This window comes from Hyperoodon ampullatus (assembly GCF_949752795.1).
Source record: "Hyperoodon ampullatus genome assembly, chromosome: 18".
In the NCBI taxonomy this organism is placed as follows: Eukaryota; Metazoa; Chordata; class Mammalia; order Artiodactyla; family Ziphiidae; genus Hyperoodon; species Hyperoodon ampullatus.
Window position 1 is genome coordinate 59,543,864 of NC_136931.1, and position 19,477 is coordinate 59,563,340.

A 19,477-nucleotide genomic window follows, 5' to 3' on the forward strand; every position below is an offset into this window, starting at 1 on the left:
GTGGCGTTTTCCTTGGTGAGGGCCAGAGGTGGAGCTGCTGGGTCCCCCCTGACTTCCACCTCCTGCAGGACTAAGCCTTTAGGGGGATCCGAGACTGCCAATTAATCAGCCTTCCGAGGGCCAGTTGGCACGTTTGCGTGTGTGTGTGTGTGTGTGTATGGGGTCCTGGGGAATCTGCGTGTGCGCACGGGGTCTGCGAGTGTGTGTGCATGTGGCGGGGCTGTCATAGGTGGTTGGAGGAGATGCAGCTACTAACGATGGTGGCTGGCATTTCTTTGGGGATCTCCCCATTGTCAGAAGCACTTGTTGCACTTCATCTTCACCGAGAGCCCTGTGAAGTCAGTGTTGCTTTTCTCCCTGCTTTATAGATGAGGAGACTGAAGGGCTTGCCTAAGTCTCACACAACCTATACGTGACACAGAGCAGGCTCACGCCCGGGGCGCCGCCCCTGCCCCTGCCCTGAGCTCTCCACTCTCCGCAGGAGGCAGCATGGTGCCTGGGGCACCATGGGCCCCGACAGAGTGACAGCCAGGGAACTGTGTGAAAATGACGACCTCGCCACCAGCCTCGTCCTGGACCCCTACCTCGGCTTCCGCACCCATAAGATGAACGTCAGGTGAGGCGACCTGGGGGAGGGCGACCGAGGGCTCGGGACCCCTTCCCTTCCACTGCCACCCCTCAGCCCCATCCTCCTCTCAGCTCCGAGTGGGGGTGGGGGTGGGGCCTGGGAAGGCCCAGAGGGAATAGGCCAAGGCCCTGGGACCCAGGCGTGCCCTCTCCCCCAGCCCCGTGCCCCCCCTGCGGCGACAGCACCACCTGCGCTCAGCGCTGGAGGCCTTCCTGAGGCAGCGGGACCTGGAGGCTGCGTACCGGGCCCTGACGCTGGGAGGCTGGATGGCCCACTACTTCCAGAGCCGGGGCCCGCGGCAGGAGGCTGCCCTCAAGACCCACGTGAGGGAGCCCTTCCCTTCCCTCCCCTCGGCCCTCGTGTTCTCCCCGTCTCCTCTGCCTGTCCTGGGTCCTCCGCCCTGTCGGGCAGACCCTCAGCGCAGCTCCCCGGGACTCCCTGACTTCCTAGCCATTGGGACCATCTGAGGCAAGGCTCAGAGAATCCTAGGAAAGGAGAGCTGGGGGGCCCTCTGAGATGGAGTCTAACTTCTTCATTTGACAGATGAGGAAACTGAGGCCCCGAGAGGGGCAGTGAGTTCCCTGAGACCACACAGCAAGTCAGTGGCAGAGCAGGCCTAGAACCCAGGAGAGAGGGCCGAGGACCACCCTGCCCCACCTCCTCACCCCGCCCACCCCTCACCTCCCCCAGATCTATCGCTACCTCCGAGCCTTCCTGCCTGAAAGCGGCTTCACCATCTTGCCCTGTACCCGTTATTCCATGGAGACAAATGGAGCCAAGATTGTGTCTACCCGTGCTTGGTAAGAGGGCAGAACATGCCTCCCAGGGCCCCAGGCCTGACAGGAGGCATCCCTCCCTGGGGCTGCTGGGAGAGGAAACCCCCTCCCTTCTGGAGGAGACTGGACACTCGGGACAGGGCCACGAAGATGTCTGTGTTGAGAGAAAGGAGGCCGGGTCTGGTCACCCAAGACCCTCCTGACCCACCACGGCCCTGCTGGGAGATGAGATCCCCTCAGGACCCAGGCTTTCTGGGGCTGCCAAGAAAGTACTGATCTTGCGCCCAGGACTGTGCTGTTTTTTTTTCATCCACACTGGAGCCCCTGCTGCGTAGCAATCGCTGCTGGGTATGGGGCAGGATGGTGAACAAGACGACCCTGCCCACTGCTCACATTCTAGCGGGAAGGCAGGTGGTAGCTGAGTGAGCACACAGGGCTGACCACAGCTGCTCAGTGAGTCCTGAGCCTGCCCGGGAATTTTGAGTGTTCCTGGGAGCCAGGCCTAGGCTGAGGCCCGAAGGATGAGCCAGAGGGTCTAGTGAAGAGTGCGGGGTCGCCTGTGGGGACTTCCGGGCAGGACTGGACTGCGAGAGGCCGAGGCAGTGGGCACTGGAGGCTGGAGGAACCGAGAGTGGGAGAGGATGCGGGTCAGGCTTTCAGGAGGTGGAGGGTGCCGCGCCTGCCGCAGGTCTAGAGGCAACGGTGGGTGAATTTCAGAGAGATTTGGGAGCTGGAACGCGGTAGCTGGTGCGTCCCATCGATTCTTCCCTCCCACCGGAGGCCTGGGATGAGGGGCCCCTGTCCCCAGCACTGGTGGTCAGGGAGGTGTTCACAGACCCACCACCTGGCTTCTGGGCAGGAAAAAGAACGAGAAGTTGGAGCTGCTGGTGGGCTGCATCGCAGAGCTGCGGGAGGCCGACGAGGGGCTGCTGAGGGCCGGGGAGAACGACTTCAGTATCATGTACTCCACCCGCAAGCGCAGCGCTCAGCTGTGGCTCGGCCCGGCCGCCTTCATCAACCACGGTGGGCACAGGGAGGGGGCTGGGGAGGCCGGAGGGGGGAGTGGGGGCGGGGCCGGGGGCGGGGGGGGGCGGTGCGAGGAGCCAGCGGGGGAGGGGTTGAGCCCCGGCTCTCTGGCTCGCTGACCCAGTTCTCTTCTCTCCCCGCGACCCCCCAACTGGCTCCAGACTGCAAACCCAACTGCAAGGTGAGACCTGGGGACCCCCCTTCCCAGGAATGGGCACGAGGGAGGGGCTTTCTGGTCGGCGAATAGCCAGAAACTGTCCCGGGTCTCCCCATCTGACAAAGCAGTTTCCCACCCCTGGCTGGGCAGCCCTGGCGCTTGTGCCTGCGATTGTCAGAGGAGGGAGGAAGGGGCTCTGGTTAAAGTCACGCTGGAACCCAGGCTGCCACCTGCTGGCCGCATTCTCCCTTCTCTGAACCTGGGCTGGGGACTGGGCCAGTTTGGGGGGAGTGTGGTGATGGGGAGACACAAAGTGCCCCTGCCTGTGCCGTGGGCCCCCGGGCGACCCAGGGAGACACCCACGGCAGCTGTGACAGCAGGAGGCTGGGGAGGGCCTCCTGGGGTGGCGTCAGAGCAAGCCCTGCCCTGGAGGGCAAGGACTCTTCCTGATAGGAGGTTCTGGGAGGCCACCCCCCACCCTGTGCTGCGTGTGGAGCACGGAGCACGTGAGAGAGGAGTTGCTGGGAGATGACCCCTGTAAGGCCTTGGGTGTGCACCCTGCCAAGTGTGGGGCTCACCTGGCCACCCTTCGGACCCCAGGGGTGTGAGGAGGGTTTGAGTCCTGGCCCTGCCGCCCCGGTCCTGGTTTCTCTTCTCGGATGGGAAACGGGGAGAACTTGCCTCCTGGGACAGTTGTGAAGGCTGGGTGTGTGTCAGCGTCCTGTGACTGCACACCGTTCCGTGGGTTTCGGGGCACAGACGCTGGGTAGGATGGAGAGTCAAGCAAAGCTCGGTGAGGCGGGGGTCAGCCACCACGTGGTGTGGGACCGCAGGCTGCATGGAACTGACGCCGGAGCCAGGCGTTGAAGGAGGAGTAGGATTTTCCTAGGTGTTGAGGGCAAACGGGGCCGCTTTAGGGCAGCTAAGAGGGGAGGCGCCATCTCAGAGGGGTGAGTGAAGGGGGCTTGGTTCTCAGAGGCCCTGGTGCTGCTGCTCTGGGAGCTTCGGGGGCGGGGCTGGAGGCAGTGCATGGGCTGAGGCTGGCAGGTAGCCTGGGGCAGAGCTGCGCAGGAGGTGATGAGGGGCAGCCGGGGTCTCAGGGAGGGAGGGAAAGAGGACGCCCGACACTGCCCGCTTGGGAGGTGCCGGCCAGTTGTCCTGGCGTCAGGCGGGAGGGCGGGCAGCCAGGGGCACTCCCAGGTGTGTGTCGGGCTAGGATGGACAGATGGGTGGGCGGACAGATGGACAGATGGATGGGGGTGCTGCCTCTCCCAAATGGGGAACTTGGAGTCAGGAGCAGGCAGGTGAGAGGGGTGGCGATCCTGGACTGGGGCTGCGGGGTGGACACAGGCCTCGGGAAGGGCAGGCTGCAGAGCCAGGCAGAGGCGCACATCTCGGCCACTGAGGTGCAGGCTGGCAGGGTGTGTCAGAGGAGCCCGAGAAGGAGTGCTGGAGGGAGTGGTTCTTGTGCCAGCTGCCACGGGCTGGTTAGGTCACGTCCTGCAGGGAGGGTGGGAGCCAGCAAAACGGGGGAGGGTCAGGGAGTGCATGCTGAGGACGGGCCCTGGGCAGGGCTCTTCCCCGGGCTCTCGGCCACTGCCCATCCCGGGGGGACCCTTGAGGCCAGGGTGCCAGGCCAGGCGGGGTGGAGCCAGGCCACCCCCAAGACAGGGCGCTGAGCCTCCTGGCCCCTAGTTCGTACCTGCAGATGGGAACGCAGCCTGCGTGAAGGTGCTCCGGGACATCGAGCCAGGGGACGAGGTGACCTGCTTCTACGGCGAAGGCTTCTTCGGTGAAAAGAATGAGCACTGTGAATGCTACACCTGCGAGAGGTGGGGATGGCCTGCAGGAAGGGACACGGTCCCTGGGATCCTGGGAACCAGAAGTGCATCCTCAGGGCCCACCCCTCCCTCCCTCCTCATTTTCCTCCCACCCTCAGGAGAGGCGAAGGAGCTTTCCGACTGCAGCCCAAGGAGCCCCTGCCGCCCCGGCCCGTGGACAAGTATGAGCTCCGGGAGACGAAGCGGCGGCTGCAGCAGGGCCTGGATGGCCCCCGGGCCTGTGCCCACCCAGCCCCGCTGCGCCGGGACCCGTTCTGCGGTGAGCGTGGGGCGGGGACCCTGCCCCGTTGGCCTGTCTTCATCAGCTGCTCCCCCATCCCCAGCCCCTTCTCTGCCCTCCTCTCGTCTTGTCCCTCCTGGTACCCCCACTGGGCCCCCCAGACAGGGCCTCACTCCTGAGCATCTCTCTCTTCATCTGTCCCCCCCTGAAGAGCACTGGGCGGGGTGGGGGGGGCGGCTGGCCTGAGCAGGAGCTGGTCCCCTCTGAAGAGGCTCTGCTCACACAGCTGCCCTTTTCTCTCCCCACTCCCCCTCCCTTGGGCCTCCACAGCTGCCTGCCAGCCCCTGCGCCCCACGCCCTGCGGCGCCCGCCCCAATGCCTCGCCCCTCTGGCTCCAGTGGCTGCCTCAGCCCCAGCTCCGGGTGCGTCCCCGGAGGCGCCGACGCCCCCAGCCCCGGCAGGCCCCGGCGCCCCCCGTTCTCCATGCTGCCCGCGTCTCCCTGCACCGATGGGGAGGCTGTGGCCCCCACTGCTGCCTGCGGGCAGAGGCCCTGGTGGCCCTGGGGCCGGCCGCCCGTGCCCGCTGGGCCCCCCAGCAGGACTGGCACTGGGCCCGGCGCTACGGGCTGCCTTACGTGGTACGTGTGGATCTGAGCCGTGTGGCCCCGGCCCCGCCTGCTACTGCCACCCCCGTCCCCACCGGGACCCCAGGCCCCATCCCCATCCCCAAGCAAGCCCTTGCCTTTTCCCCCTTCTCCCCACCCAAGCGCCTGCGGCTGGTGGTCAGCCATGGCTCCATTGACCTGGATGTCAACGGTGATGGGCCGTGACGGGCTGGACAGGGAGGCCCAGGCTGGGAGAGGAGGGCGTCCCTCCTGGTCCCCTCCGCCCTGAGTTCTCAGTAACCGACCTCCAGAAGGAGCTCTTGGACCTCTGGGAGGGCGTTGACTTTCAACCCCAGCACAGCTCTGACCCCCGGGGCTGGTTGGTTTGGACACCCCTGGGGATCTGACCCCTGACCCTTCGTGACTGCTGACCCCTGAGCCACCCCCATCCTAGCAGGGAGCCCTGGCCATTGCCGCCCTCCCACCCCAGCCCCAGCCTCAGGGCTGAAGGAGCTGTTCCCTCCCCACCTGCCTTCTCCTGCCCAGGGAGCAAAGCCATAAGGGGTGGGGGCCGCCCCGTGGCTCCTCCAAAGAAGCCCAGGCCTCGGGAGGAGGTGGACCTGACATGGGCTGGCGCTCCCTAGACACTGCCCTACAGAGGGGCGTCAGTGTGCTCTCGGCTCTGTGTCTGAGGTGGGGGGCGGCGAGGGGGCGGCCAGGGGCACGTCCCCACCACCCCCGTGGGTCTCAGGGAGGCCGGTGCGACCTCATCGTTCTCATGGTGCTATCCCTGGTGCTACTGGGCTGTGGGGGCTCCCTCCCCTCCCCCACGCCAGAATGGGGTATGTTGGGGGATTGGAAGCACTTGAACTTTCTATTTTATTTTATTAAAACCTTGTCATAAGCAGTGCCTTGGGAAGCATTTCATGTTGATTTACATTTTGAAGTGACGTTTGTTGGGAGGGTGAGACCCTCCGCCTTGCTGGGGACACCAGACCGGGAGGAAGCAGCCCAGACTTTGGGCCCTGAAAGCTTTGGAAGGGTGGAAGGGCAGTGGGCTCTGAGGATGGCTGAGTACAGAGGCGCAAACTATGCTCATAAAGAATGCTTTCAGGGCTTCCCTGGTGGCGCAGTTGTTGAGAGTCCGCCTGCCGATGCAGGGGGGCGCGGGTTCGTGCCCCGGTCTGGGAGGATCCCACGTGCCGCGGAGCGGCTGGGCCCGTGAGCCATGGCCGCTGAGCCTGCGCATCCGGAGCCTGTGCTCCGCAAGGGGAGAGGCCACAACGGTGAGAGGCCCGCCTACCGCAAAAAAAAAAAAAAAAAGAATGCTTTCAGTCCCATCTTCTCACCCAGGTGGGGAGTCTCCCCATTTTTCAGATGAGGTTAGTGAGGTCCAGCAATTAGAGTGTCTTGTCCCGGGTCACCTGGGGCCAGATCACCCTTGTCTGAAGTCAGAGCCCCTCCCAGACCTCACGTGTGTCATCTCGGTTGGCCTGGCTCTGTGAGGCCAGGACAGTGAGTCTTCTTGTTTCTTCTGATCCAGTTCAGTTCTCAGTTCTCCAACCAGGGATTCAACCCGGGCCACAGCACTGAAAGCCCAGAATCCTAACTACTAGGCCACCAGGGAACTCCCCCCATCGTCTCTTAATTCTCACCTCAACCCCCATTCTACAGAAGGAAATACTAACAGCTTACAATTAGTGAGTGCTTCCTGGTACCAGGCACCCGCTGCAAAGCGCCTTGTGGATATGTTTTTCTTGTTCATTGAGGCCTCACAGCCATTTCATGAGGACAAGCCAGGAACGTCTGAGGGTCGTGTGTGGGCTGCAGGCCCCAGTTTATCTCCTCCATGTCGGCCGGCCTTGGAAAAGTTTACCCTGGAGGCTGACGAGGCCAGGCCATATGCATGAGGGACACGGGGGTGCTGAGAAGAGGGGATGAACATGCATGGAGAGGCTGCAGGAAGACTTGGGTGGGCCACGGAGATGGCCCAGGAAGGGGCACTTCCACAGTGGACCTGGGATGGGGATGGGGACAGTTCAAAGCAGGTAACTTTTTTTTTTTTTTTTACTTTAAAATTCACATTATTTATGTATAGCCTGCTTCATCCTTCCAGAATGAGAAAATGTGTCTTTTTTCCATGCAAATCCTACTGAACCTCTTAGTTTTCTCCCTCAGGTTAAAAATGAGGGAGAGGGCCTCCCAGTCAGCAAGTGGTAACGAAGAGGATGAAGAGGGATGGTTGACACAGTCGCTAAAGAGCCTGTCCCTCTAGACAAGCAGCAATTCCTGGCTTCTAGGTAAATATGACAGCAGAGTAAGGAGTCTTAGCCTGGGTGGACATTGGAGGTTCTGAGAACCTCCTGGAATCCAATTTCAAATGTACTAACTGCATATTCACAAGCGTGTTCTTGGCGCAGGGGGTTTAGAGCCTTTATCCAACTCTCAAAAGTGTCTGGAACCCAAAACACGAAGATTAGAAACCAGTGATCGGGGTCTCTCACCCTCAACACTGCTGCTGTCTTGAGCTGCTAATCCTGTGTCATAGGACGAGGAGTGGCCTCTCAGGCCTCCATCCACGAGTTGCCAGTAGCATCCCCTCAGTGGTGACAGAAATATCTGTGATCATTGCCAAATGTACCCCTAGGGGTCAAAGCCAGCCCCCAGTGGGAACCACTGGGCTAGAGTGACAGGATGACGGGGAAGGAAGACCTCCAGGACAATAACTACAGCTGACACTGATCGCAGGTCTTGTGCATCCTGGCATCAACCTTCACAGCAGTGCTACCAAGATCACCCCCCTGTCTTTGCAGGCAGTCGGGAGGGCAGGCACGTCTGCCTGAGGCCGCACAGCTGGTACTTGGACAGAGCCCGCCTTGCTGCCAGGTTTCTGCCTCAACCACCAGGTAGATGGAGCCCCAACCACGATAGGGAAGCGAGAGGAGTGTATGTTGGGTCCAGTGAGCTGGCGGGCCCTGGGTGTTTGGGTGGAGCTGGGGCTTGGGAAGCTCAGCGGGAGGGTCGAAGGGTCAAGGCTCAAGCTGAGAACCCCGTCATACACATGGGGGCCAGAGCAAGGAAACGGGGAATCTGGCTGGGGGAGGAGGAGGAGGGAGTCGAAAGAAACAGGAAATAATTACAGGCCAGAGTCTCAGGAAGCCCTGCACTCTGCAGTGCCTTCCCCAGAGCTTTCTAAGTCCCCCTCCTTGGGTTACTGGGACAGCAGGGAGCCAGGCAGGACATCCCAATCCTGGATCCCATTTCTCCCCTTGGGGGAGCTCTCTGATGCTTTTACCCTGTGCATGGGGCTGACCAGATGGCTGGAGGAGCTCCAGGGGCCTGTTGATGGTGTTGGTCATCCTGGGGTTGCTGATCCAGGAGGGCAGCTGACGATCAGTCACCCCCACCTCCAACATGGTATTGGGCGCCAGAATCGGGCCGACCTGAGGACTCTAAGTGCCTCAAATTATTTACATAGAGAACCCACACACCCTGAGGACAGCTGCACTGCACACTGTCCTGGCTTGTGACACAGCATCACCCTCCCCACGGCCCTGTGAAGTCTGGGTATTGTTATCACTGTATTTTAGGTGAGAAGGCCACAACGCAGAGGGCTTGGGAAGTTTGTCTGGGGCCACAAGGCTGGCAAGCTTCAGGGTCAGGACTCGAACCCATTCTCAGAGCTCAGCCAGGCTCTGAGATCCTTGGGATGGGAAAGAGGCAGACACCAGAGGGGAGGCTGGGGCCGTGCTCACTGGAGACCCAGGGCTTGTTTCAGCAGTGGCTTCCATGGGATGGGGGGTGGGGGTGGAGACGAGGGCCAGAGCAGTGCCTGGAGGGTTCATGGAGCAAAGGGTGAAGGGCACCGAGTGGTTTTGTGGTTTTGACCGGGAAGCACCTGACCCCTTCAGTAGACTGGGAGGACGGAGCTGCAGAGGGAGGGGAAGAGGGTAAGTGTGCGGTTGATGGGCCGGGGCTGGGAGGGGGCAGCAGGGAGAGGAGGAGGAGAGCAGGGATGCAGGTTGTGAGGAGGGATGGGGAAGTCAGTTTCCTTTGTCCCGGGAGGCTGTTTCGGGACAGTGAGCTTGACATTGGGGGTTTCAGGGTGTGGGCGGGCGAAGATGGCCCAGGAGCCTAGGAAGAGGTGTTCAGAGCCAGAGTTTGGGGCCTGAGAGTGTTGGCCCAGCCAGCTGGAGGTAAAGTGGGTCTGGCCCTGCCCTGGGTTCAGGCATCCATCGGGCAGTGGTGGCCAGAAGGGAAGCCAGGAGTCTAAGAATGTCCCAGGAGCAGTCAAGGGACGGTGGCAGGGATCCTGGCCCCAGAGGGAAAGAAGGGGGAACTGGGAGGGGCTGCTGGCCCACAGGGCGCGAACGCACTGCCAGCACTGGCGCTCTGGTGAGGTCAGGAGGCTGGCTGTGGCTGCACAGGTGTCAGGCCCTGTGCTTGGATGCCACCTGGATGACCTCACCAAGTGCTCAGACAGCCAACAGCCCCATTCATTCGGTGACTCAGAGCTGCCTGGCCTGCGTGGCATCACGGCTTTCCTTCTTCCCTGCAGCAGCGCCACCTCTGTGCAGGCCAGAGGTCTGCAGGTCGGGGGAGGTCACAAGAACGACTCGCCCCCTCCTGTAGCTTCCGTCCTGTCTGTCTGAGTCCACACCCCGTGCCCTCATTTGCCCTCTGCCTCTCAGGTTGTGGTCTGAGAGGGGGCCCGGGGCCAAGGTTTCGGGTGGAGCCATCCTGGGAGATGGCACATCTGGGGTGTGCCCTGGGTAGGGGGATGAGGGCAGCATAGAGGGGGTGAGGGAAGTGGATGGAGCCAGTTTTCCCCTGAGCTCACCCAGCCCCTCCCATCATTCCACCCCTCCTGATAATGGGATTTTGCACCATCTCTGTTGACAGCTGGGGAAACTGAGATAACACAGGTCAGGAGGTTTGTCCGGGGCCACCCAGTAAGTTGTCATATGATTAGTAATAGCCACCTTTGAACCTTGGGGTTGAATGGAGACCTCATGAGATCACTTCAGGCAGAGTCGGGGGGTCCAGGCTGCCCCAGGAGGCTGACAGCTTCAGGCAGAAAGTCAAATCCACCGCCATCCCCATGCCCAGGACTCATGCCCATCTAGGGCAGGCTAGAAGCCCCAGGCTCCGAGCTCTGTCAAGGGTCACTCCTCAGCCTGGCTCGGGGCGGGGTGGGGGTGGGGGGGAGGGAGGTGGCTGGAGAGGTGACATTTTGAGGGGCATCTGGAATCAGGATGAATCTCAGCATTGTGGTCCCTGAGCTTGGCTGAGGGCAGGCCCAGAGCCCGAGTGGGGCGGGAGCGAAGAAGAATTTATCCTGGAGCTCTGAGCGTCCTGGAGGAGCTCGCAGTCAGGGACGGGCTGGCAGGAGAGACTGAAGTGACGTGTGTTTGATCAGAGGAGAAAAGGCTGCTCCTGGCTGTGGACAGGGCGCTCCAAAGACCTAGGGGACCAGTGCAGAGCACCGTGATGGGGTTGGGGATGTGCTGGGAGGGACGTGGAGTCAGAGGGGACAGGGGAGGGAGGGAGTGGTGGCGAGCCGGGAAGGGTCGGGAGCAGGGGAGGGAGTGATGGGGCCAGCGCGGGGTGGCATGTAAAAGACTCCTTGGAGCTTGAGGTGGGATGGAAGGGGTGGGGCAGGAAGTCCAGGAGCCAGCCGGGGAGGTGGTCCAGGAGGGGAAGAGGATCCTGAAGAAGAGGTGGAGGGAGGACTTGGGTGACAGGTAGGTGTGGGGACTGAGAGGCAGGAGGACCCTGGAACCATCCTGGTGGGCAAGTGTGGGGACTCAAAGAGCCAAGGGGGGCCCTGCTGAGAAGAGACTGCTGCCTGCTGGAGGGGGAAAGTGGGAAGGGGGTGGGACGGGGGGGGCTCAGCTTGCTCCTGCCCTGACTGTCCTCCCTCCATACCAGCCCTGATGGAGCCCAGTCCTCCCTCACCCCTCCCACGCTTAGAACCAGTAGTGTTGGCTGCAGGGCACAGACAGGGAGGACCTCCCGACGCTCCCGCACCTCACCGACCAGACAGTAAGAAGAAATCTCAGCAATAACATAGCTTTATTTGTGGCTTAAAGATGGGGCGGGGTTCGGGGTGGTGGGGCCCATTCTCCAGACGAGAGAATCGGGGGTGATGACACTGATACTGATCCCTCGGAGAAGCCGCCCTCAGGCCGTTAGATTTTGCCAGCGAAAGTCCCGTCCTTGATCTCGGTCCAGCGCTGCACCTGGGGTGGGGGGGGTAGGAGGGAGGAAGGTGGGGAGCGGGCGCTTGCTCAACTCAGCCGGCCCATCCTCCCTCTCCCGGCCCGTCTGTGCGCTGCCCCTCTGTCCGTTCACCCAGCTCATGGGGCATAGCGCGTGGAACACGCGGAAGTAATACTCGCAGGGCTGTGTGTGCTTTTCCCGCGGCGGTTCATCCTCTTGACGCAGGGATGGTAGTCTGCCGAGTGTGTGTGTTGGGAGGGCGGGGGCGGAGCGGGCAGGTGGGCGTGGTCGCAAGCACGCCCCGCCCCCTCCACGCCAAGGCCTCGCCCTCCAGAAAGGCCCAGCCGCAGACACGCCTCCTCCCCGCAAGGCCTCTCCTATCCTGTCACCCCTCCCTTCCATGACTTGATCGCACGCCTCCAGAATAGGCCCCAACCTTCCACTGATAGGTCCCGCCCCTTTCATACAAGCCCCCTCCCCTCCCAGGTAGGCCCCGCCCCTTCCGACCGTGGTCTGCTCCACCTCCCACCCCAAAGGTCTCCGCCCCCGCGGCGAGTCCGGGACCCTCTCCTCGTCCTCAGGTGGGGCGCGCCCCTTCCTGCCTCCCACCTTCTCTCACCCGCTCCCCCTAACTTGGCCCGCGAGGTTTTACCCAGCAAGTTCTGGTAGCAGTTACGGGTCTGGTTCTGCTTGGGGAAGCGCGGGTCGAAGGGTGGCGTTGGCCATCTCCCCTTGCAGGGCTTTGGGCAATCAATACCCAACATCCACGAAGGCGGCGGCCCTTGCGGGGAGGGATGGGGTTCCGTGGGGCCTAGGGGGCGCCCCTCGCTCCGACCCGCACTCAGCTCCTGACCCCCACCACGAAACCCAGCCCCCGTTCCCACCCGTCCTGCCCTCACCAGGCTGATGTCAGCGGGTCACTGGCTCAGTTGTGCTTGTGGCTCCGTCCGGGGAACCCCTGGCTTCTGAGTCTCGAGGGTCCCAGCCCAGGAAAAACACGACCCTCCCGGCCGGATTGGCTGGGACCCCCGGAGCCCCAGCCAATGGACGCCGTTGCGCCGTTGCGTTGGGACGCGGGGCGGGGTCGGTGTGGACCCGCCTTCCCCGCCGCGACTCCCACCTCCCGGCCCGACACCCCCTCTTGGGGACGGAGCTCACACACAGGCACCCGGGCGCTGCTCTTGACGAGTCTCAGGCTTTTAATCTCTGCGAAGCTGGGCCACCACTCAGGTTCTCCCTCGACCCGCCCCCCGGTATAGATAGCTCTGGTCTCTACCGGAGAAGGAGCATCGCCGCCCGGCCTTTTCAGCACCCTGATTCTTACAGTAGAGGTGCACAACACCTAGGGGCCTGTGAGGACGAGGAAAGAGACAGGGTGGGGTCTGGGCTCCTGGACGCCAGCGCCAGGTATAAGGCTGATCTGCAGGGCTCAGGGGCTACCTGGCCCCGCTGGGCTCCTCTGGACACTTCGGCGACTGAGGTTGAGTCCCCCGCATCCCGCTATTGAGGCCGCTGGGAACGGTGCATGCTGCAGAGAGAAAGCCAGAGAGGGCTTTGGGGGATCGGCAGGGAGAGAGTAGTAACTGCTCGATAAATACATGCTGATGGGGGGCGGGGGGCGCGGTCCTGCTCCAGGGCCCGGCAAGCCTGAGCTGGAATCCGCGTTTCCACCAGTGTCCCTCCTAGGTTTCTCTCCCTTCTGCCTCCTTAATATCAAGTCTGACTCTGGATCCTTTGCCCCAACATCCAAACGCACTAACATCTCTTTCCTCTTAAGAAGCCCTCTTTTGTCCCACATCCTATACCAGCTTCCTCTTCAGGTCCCTCCTTCCCTTCCAGCAGATCACTTGGAAAGAGCTTGTCTACTTCTCCTCTCCGATTCCCCTCTTTACATACATATGTATGTATACAAGTAGTGGGAAAATACACATCCCATGAAATTTACCATTGTAACAATTTTAAAGTGTACAATTCAGTGACATGAATTACATTCATAATGTTGTGCAAGCACCACCACTACCTAGCTCCCAGGACATATTCATAACCCCAAAAGGAAACCCCAAATCCATTAAGCAGTCACTTCCCATTCCTCCCATCCCTTGCAGCTTCTGGCAGCCACCAATCTGCTTCCTGTCTCTTCGGATTTGCCTCTTCTGGACATTTCTTGCAAACGAAAATCGTACACTATGTGGCCTTTTGTGTCTAGCTCCTTTCGCTCAGCCACATGTTTTCAAGAGTTGCAGCACGGTGATCCACTTCCTGTGCTCCCTTAAGCCTGCCCCATTTAGGTCTTCGTCCCCACCAGGTCACCTCCTTGCTGTTACATCCAGAGGTCCTCTCGTCCTGTCTTCCTTCACCTGCTTGAGGCCTTTGACACAGCTGCTCTCACGATGCTCCTCATCATTTTCTTCACTTGGTGTTCAGGATGCTGTTCCGTGTTCACTCTCTCTGACTGTGGTTCCCCTTTCCCTAAACACCTTGGCCTCTGTCTCCACCTGCAGTCGCTCGCTGGTGACCTCCAGTCTCATAGCTTGCAGCAACCATCCATTTGCTGATGATTCCCCAAATCATTCCAGACTCATGTGTCCAGCTGTGTACCCCGCATCCTCACCTGACATCTCAGAATCAAGGTGTCCAAAATGGAATTCCTGATCTTGTCCCTGACATCAACTCCACTCACAGCCTCCTTGACTGCTGCATCTTCCCAGTGGCTCAGACCCCAAACCTTGAAGTCACCCTCAATGCCATGTCAACATGCCCAATCCATGAGCTGATCCGTTGGCTCAACCATCAAAGTATCTCTGGAACCCCACCACTTCTTAATACCTCCATCCCTTCCCCTCTTGTCCAAGCCGCCACCATCATCTTGTGCCTGGGTCATTGCAACTGCCTCCCCACTCTTCTCCCAGCGTCCACCCTTCCTCCTCTACCTTCTCCACACTTCAGCCAGAGAGAGTCCTTTCTAACATACAGCAATTCCAGCCGTTCTGCTCAAAACCCTCCAGTTTGCTCAGCGTCAAACCCAAAGTACTTAAGATGGCCCCACATGATGGTGCCACCCTCGTGACTCCTGTGACCACAATTCCTACTCTGGGCTGTCCTGGAGCTCTCTCTTGGTCCAGCACATCATGCACATTCCTGCCTCAGGGACTTTGCAGTGGCTGTTCCTTCTGAAGGGAACGAATTTCCCCAGATGTCCACATGGCTTCCTCACTCCCCTCCTTCAGATCTTTACACAGATGACACTAGCTCCCTGAGGCCCTCCTGGACCACCCAATCCAATACTGGAAGCTGCCTACCCCCACTCCTAGTCCTCCCTACCCTGCTGTTTTCCCGGAGCCCTGTCAGCTAATAATGTACAATATAATTACTGTGGATTTTATTGTCAGAGTTCCCAGCTTCAGCACTACTGATAATTTGTGGAGGATCATACTTTGCTGTGGGGCACCATCGCGTACATTGTGGGATGTTGAGCATCATCCCTGGACTCTACCCAAAAGATGTCAGGAGCACCCCCTCCCCAAATTGCTCAATGCCATGTCCATAGTGCATAGAATGATGCCTGGCACGTAGCTGACACTCACTATACACTGAGAGCACAAAGGAAAGTGGAAAAAGAAGGAACGATCCTCTCTACCTCGTGGATAAGAGTTGACAATACACGTTAGCTGTCACCCCAAATACCTGGGCGAAGGAGCAAAGACGCCCACTTCCTCCTTTATCTTCTCCACCTTGGAGGCCATGTCCTTCATACTCTCAATTTCCAAGAGAGTGGGCAAGAGAATCTCCAACGACGACCCCACTGTGGCCATGGGGCACTGGTCCGGCACCCTCTTGGGCTCTTGGGATACTCTCCTGGGCTGTTGGGAGACCCTGGCCTCCATCTTTGAGACAGGGGTCAGCGAGACAGGAGACTCGGTTATGTACTCCCACGTCGCTGAGGGCAGAGGGATGGGAGTCAGGGAGGCAACATTCATCTTGGGGCTGCTGGTGGCACGCTTGGGGCAGGGGGGCGCTTTGGAAGGCTGCTTTGGGTCCCGGGGCACCTCCTCCACCTCCACCCATGGATGCGTGTTCCCTTTCGCCCAGGCCGCCAACTGTGGCTGCTCCCTGACCACCACCGGCGTCTCCTCCAGCAAGGGCATCTTGGTGGTGCTGAGGGGTACCGTGTCCATAGTTGGCATGGCAGACCCCTGCTGGGTTGAGAGCCAGGAGGGCAGATTGACCAGAGCTGATCTCAAGGAGGGATCCTTGGAACTGGCAATGATCGGCTTGGCAAGGGTGAGCCCTTCCACTGAGAAGGGCCTGGTCTGCCCCTGTGAGGCTTCCTCGATGGCCAGCTCCTGGGCCTTGACCCACTTCTGCTGCCCCACCTCCTTGGATTTGAAGCCCAGCATGTCCAGAGAGATCTCCTCCTTCATCCTGCGGACTTTGTCCTCCAACTTGCCCCTGCCCTTCAAGCCATCCGCGGTGATATCCTGGGCTCTGCTGACCAGGACTTCCTCCGACTTCTTGGTGGTGGTGAAAGGCAGCTCCAGGGATGTTTTCTGAGTCCTCACCTCTACTATGTTTGTCTCCTGGGTGCCCATCAACACCACGGGCTCTGGCTTCCCTTCAGGCTTGCTTTTCTCAAGCACGTCTCCTCCGTGACTTCCCGCAGGCAACATGCCAGTGGTGGCAGGGTCCAATGTCATTTGGTATTGGGTAGGTAAGGTCAGAGCCTTCTGGGACAGGGTAGGACAGATTTCCTGTTTGGAGCAGGGGGGACACAGCCTTCGGGGGAACAGCAAGTGTATGTGGGGCCTTCTGGGATGGGGCAGGCACGGCTGGGGCCTTGTGGGGAACAGCCGGTACATGTGGGGTCTTCCGAGATGGGCCAGGTGTGGCTGGGGCCTCCTGGGGAGCATCGGGAAAAGCTGGCGCTTTCCGGGATGGAGCAGGTACAGCCAAGAACTTCTGGGACTGGTCAAGGATGAATGGAGCCTTACAAGAGGCAGCAGGGATGGCTGGGGGCTTCTGGGAGGGCGGTGGCCACAGTCTGCACGGAGTCCAGAGGCCTGGCCTGTTTGTTGCACCTGCGGAAGTCAGGAGGGTAGGCGGCTGGGCAGAGGGAGGACGTGGACAAGGTGCTGGCCTCCGGGGCCATCAGTTCATCCATGTCCTGTTGCCACGGGTACATATCCAAGTGATCCCAGGAGCCCAGCAAGGGCATTTCAGGGCTGTCCTCCGAGATACAGAGTGAAGGGGTCTCAAGTAAACCTGCCAGGCGTGTGGCCCCCTCAGAACCAGAGCAACCCTGTAGGTAGATGGAGGGGAGGGGAAGGATGGTCAAGGCCAGTGGAGATGCCCAGGCCCAGGCCCTAGCCCCCTCCTCCCTCAGACCCAGGGGTCCAGACCCCCAGCCCCTCCCCCCTCAGACCCAGGGGTCCAGACCCCCAGCCCCTCCCCCCTCAGAACGTGAGTTGCCCTCCTCCCTCTGATTCTAGAGTTGGCCCCGGCCCTCAGTATATAGCTGCCTTGGAAGAGGATGCCATGTGGTCAGGTGTATTGGAAATGATGCTGAAGATGGTCCGCATGGTGATGCTGGGCTTCTCTGGTGGGGTGGGGCGGGAGAAAGCAGTCTGAGCTCTCAGCAGAAGGGTCAGAATTTCGGGGTCCATTCATGGAGGCAGAGGGAGGGGGGTATGCTCACCGGAAACTTGGATTTCAGTTTGAGGTCTCTGAGGGGAGAGGTCCGGTTGGGACCTGTAAGGGCAATTTGGTGTGACTTTGGCGGCTTCAGCACTAGGATCCCCACCCTTCCCCCCTGCCCTGCATGGCAGCAAGGGCCCAAGGCTACTTCTTTTCTGTAGATTTCTTTCTTGTGTCAGCTTGCTCCAGCTGTGACCAGACTAGAGGCATGGAGTCACCCATGGCCTGAGACTTGAATTTGCGCTTGAGGGTCTGGTAGCGGGCGGAGGGAGGGAGGGAGGGCAGTCAGGAGGTGCAGCCCCGTCAGCCTCTTCCCCGCCAGGCCCACCGGGGCCGCTCACCTTGGCCTTCCTCTGTCTCTGAGTTGTCAGAATCTTGTAAGGAAAGGTGGGCTTGACAATCGTGACTGGAAAGACAGGGGGACACTTCAGGTCAAGGACCCCAGTGGGGATGACACGGTGCGGGGGGAGGCCCAGAGGGGACTCCTGGGGGGCTCGGCCAGGGGAGAGAGGGGGATGATGCTGAGGCTCTGTCCGGTGGAGGAGAAGCTGAGACTCAGGGAAGGGCCTGATGGACACCCAAGCCAGCTCACCTGAACGTCTGTGGTGAGATGGGTCCTGTGGACAGGAAGAGGGGCCGTGAGGAAGGGTGAGATCTTCCTGGTTTCCACATCCCCATTACCTACCCAGCCCAGGACTCCAGGGCCCCAGCCCCTCCCCCCTCAGACCCAGGGTTCCAGGCCCCCAGCCCCTCCCCCCTCAGACCCAGGGGTCCAGATCCCCAGCCCCTCCCCCCTCAGGCCCAGGTATCCAGCCCCTGGTTCCTCCTCCCTCAGACTCTGGAGTGCAGGCCTTGTCCTCCTTCAGAGCCAGGGGTCCTGGCCCCCAGCTCCATTCCTGGGGCTCCTGTACTTCTGGCTTTTGGTCTTGGCACCCTCTCGAATCTAGAACCATAGCTGCCCCCAGGGGTCTGTGGGGTCAGGGCCCACCTGGAGGCGCCAGGTGGAGGCAGGAGGTGCCACATGGCCCGGGTCCATGGGGGGCGTGTGTAGGGTCCTGGGGGCCAAGTAGGTGGCGGGCTGCCGGAGCAGGTTGATGAGGCGGATCCAGCGGTCAAACAGGAAGCTGACCTCATTGTCAGGGGCGTCCAGCTCCAGGTAATAGTAGCGGCCCGTGGCCAGACGCAGCTTCAGGCGCCAGGCAGACAGGTCGTGGACGTAGAGGTGGGCCAGGTCCAGCGGAATCATCCTAGCAGAGGCAGGAGATGGAAGCGTTAGAGCAGGAGATGGGAGCCAGGTGGCAGGGGATGGGGGATGGAGGCACCTGGTGAGGACGAGGCTGGAGCACTCCCTGCCCTCGGGGGGCTGGGCCATCAGCAGGATGTCTGGCAACACCAGGCCTGGCAGGGAGGCGGCCACGCCCATGGTCACTCGGTTGGTTCTGTGGTGCATGAACACTGGGGCCCCTCGATTGGTCACCTGGGGATCCAGGGAGAGGCGCTGGGACCACTCCTTTCTCTTATGCTCCTCTGGCACCTCCACACAGAGCTCCCCCCCAGCCCCCCAGCTGCCTTGTGCCCTCCTGGGCCCAAATCACCCAGCCCAGGGGGTCTCCCTTCCGTGTCCCTCTCTGCCCCCGGGGCACAGGGAGCCAGGGACCTGGACAAAGTTACTCTCGAACATGGGCAGCGGGCGGAGGGGCAAGTACTCGCCCTTCTGGAGGGTCTTCTGCAGCTCGCCCAGGGTGGGGACCCACTTCAGGGGTCTCTGGAGTGGCTCCAAACGCCTGATGTTCCAGAGCCGGTTCATGATGGCTGCAGAAAGTGTTGGTCACCTGGGGCACGGAGGCAGGGTGCCGGCACCCCGGCGCTTGGCCAGCCGGCCCCCCAGCCCACCGGCCCCAGCCCACCGGCCCCAGCCCCTCGGGCTTCAGCAGTTCCAGAGGGTGGAGCTTCCCCAGGGCTTGGACATGGCCCTGCAGGGGTGCTCAGTCCTGGCCTGGGGGAGGAGCCTTCGGTGGAGGAGCTTTGTGACCTCATCGGACACAGCTGCAGCTCTTCCTGGGAAGTCTCCAGGGGCCTTCAGCTCCCTCCCCCTCCAGGAACCTGTCCTGGAGTCTTGAGGGCTGGGGTGGGTGAATCAGAAGCCCCTACTCCAGACCCAAACTAGGGACAACCTGGGGCCCTGGGAGGGTTCGTCTGGGATGTTGTAAGTGAATAATTAAACAAAAAGGTTTCTGACTCTTAAGAGGGGAGGCCTGAATTACAGTCCCAACTTGCCACTGACCCATCTCTACACCCCGGGTAAGGTCTA

The 19,477-nt window shown here is 61.1% G+C and overlaps 3 protein-coding genes across 3 annotated transcripts; 1 reads left to right on the forward strand and 2 right to left on the reverse strand.

The window, feature by feature from the left end:
- Nucleotides 1-506: 506 nt before the first annotated feature.
- Nucleotides 507-6,162, forward strand: KMT5C (lysine methyltransferase 5C; the record flags this gene model as incomplete). Its single annotated transcript, XM_079723862.1, has 8 exons — nucleotides 507-616; nucleotides 786-951; nucleotides 1,319-1,428; nucleotides 2,264-2,427; nucleotides 2,592-2,611; nucleotides 4,283-4,419; nucleotides 4,527-4,687; nucleotides 4,979-6,162. 8 exons carry the CDS (start codon nucleotides 507-509, stop codon nucleotides 5,476-5,478), a joined length of 1,368 nt encoding a protein of 455 aa, XP_079579988.1. The 3' UTR covers nucleotides 5,479-6,162.
- Nucleotides 6,163-11,444: 5,282 nt separating this feature from the next.
- COX6B2 (cytochrome c oxidase subunit 6B2) lies at nucleotides 11,445-12,239 on the reverse strand (the record flags this gene model as incomplete). Its single annotated transcript, XM_079723556.1, is given in 4 exon segments — nucleotides 11,445-11,495; nucleotides 11,608-11,664; nucleotides 11,667-11,710; nucleotides 12,128-12,239. Coding segments are annotated over 4 exon segments (264 nt in total).
- Nucleotides 12,240-12,701: 462 nt separating this feature from the next.
- On the reverse strand, nucleotides 12,702-18,973 carry GARIN5B (golgi associated RAB2 interactor family member 5B; the record flags this gene model as incomplete). The annotated part of the gene is given in 12 exon segments (XM_079724150.1): nucleotides 12,702-12,825; nucleotides 12,916-12,987; nucleotides 15,160-16,241; nucleotides 16,243-16,528; nucleotides 16,530-16,771; nucleotides 16,992-17,068; nucleotides 17,168-17,220; nucleotides 17,315-17,418; nucleotides 17,508-17,591; nucleotides 18,155-18,413; nucleotides 18,489-18,643; nucleotides 18,824-18,973. Coding segments are annotated over 12 exon segments (2,688 nt in total).
- Between the last annotated feature and the right edge of the window lie 504 nt (nucleotides 18,974-19,477).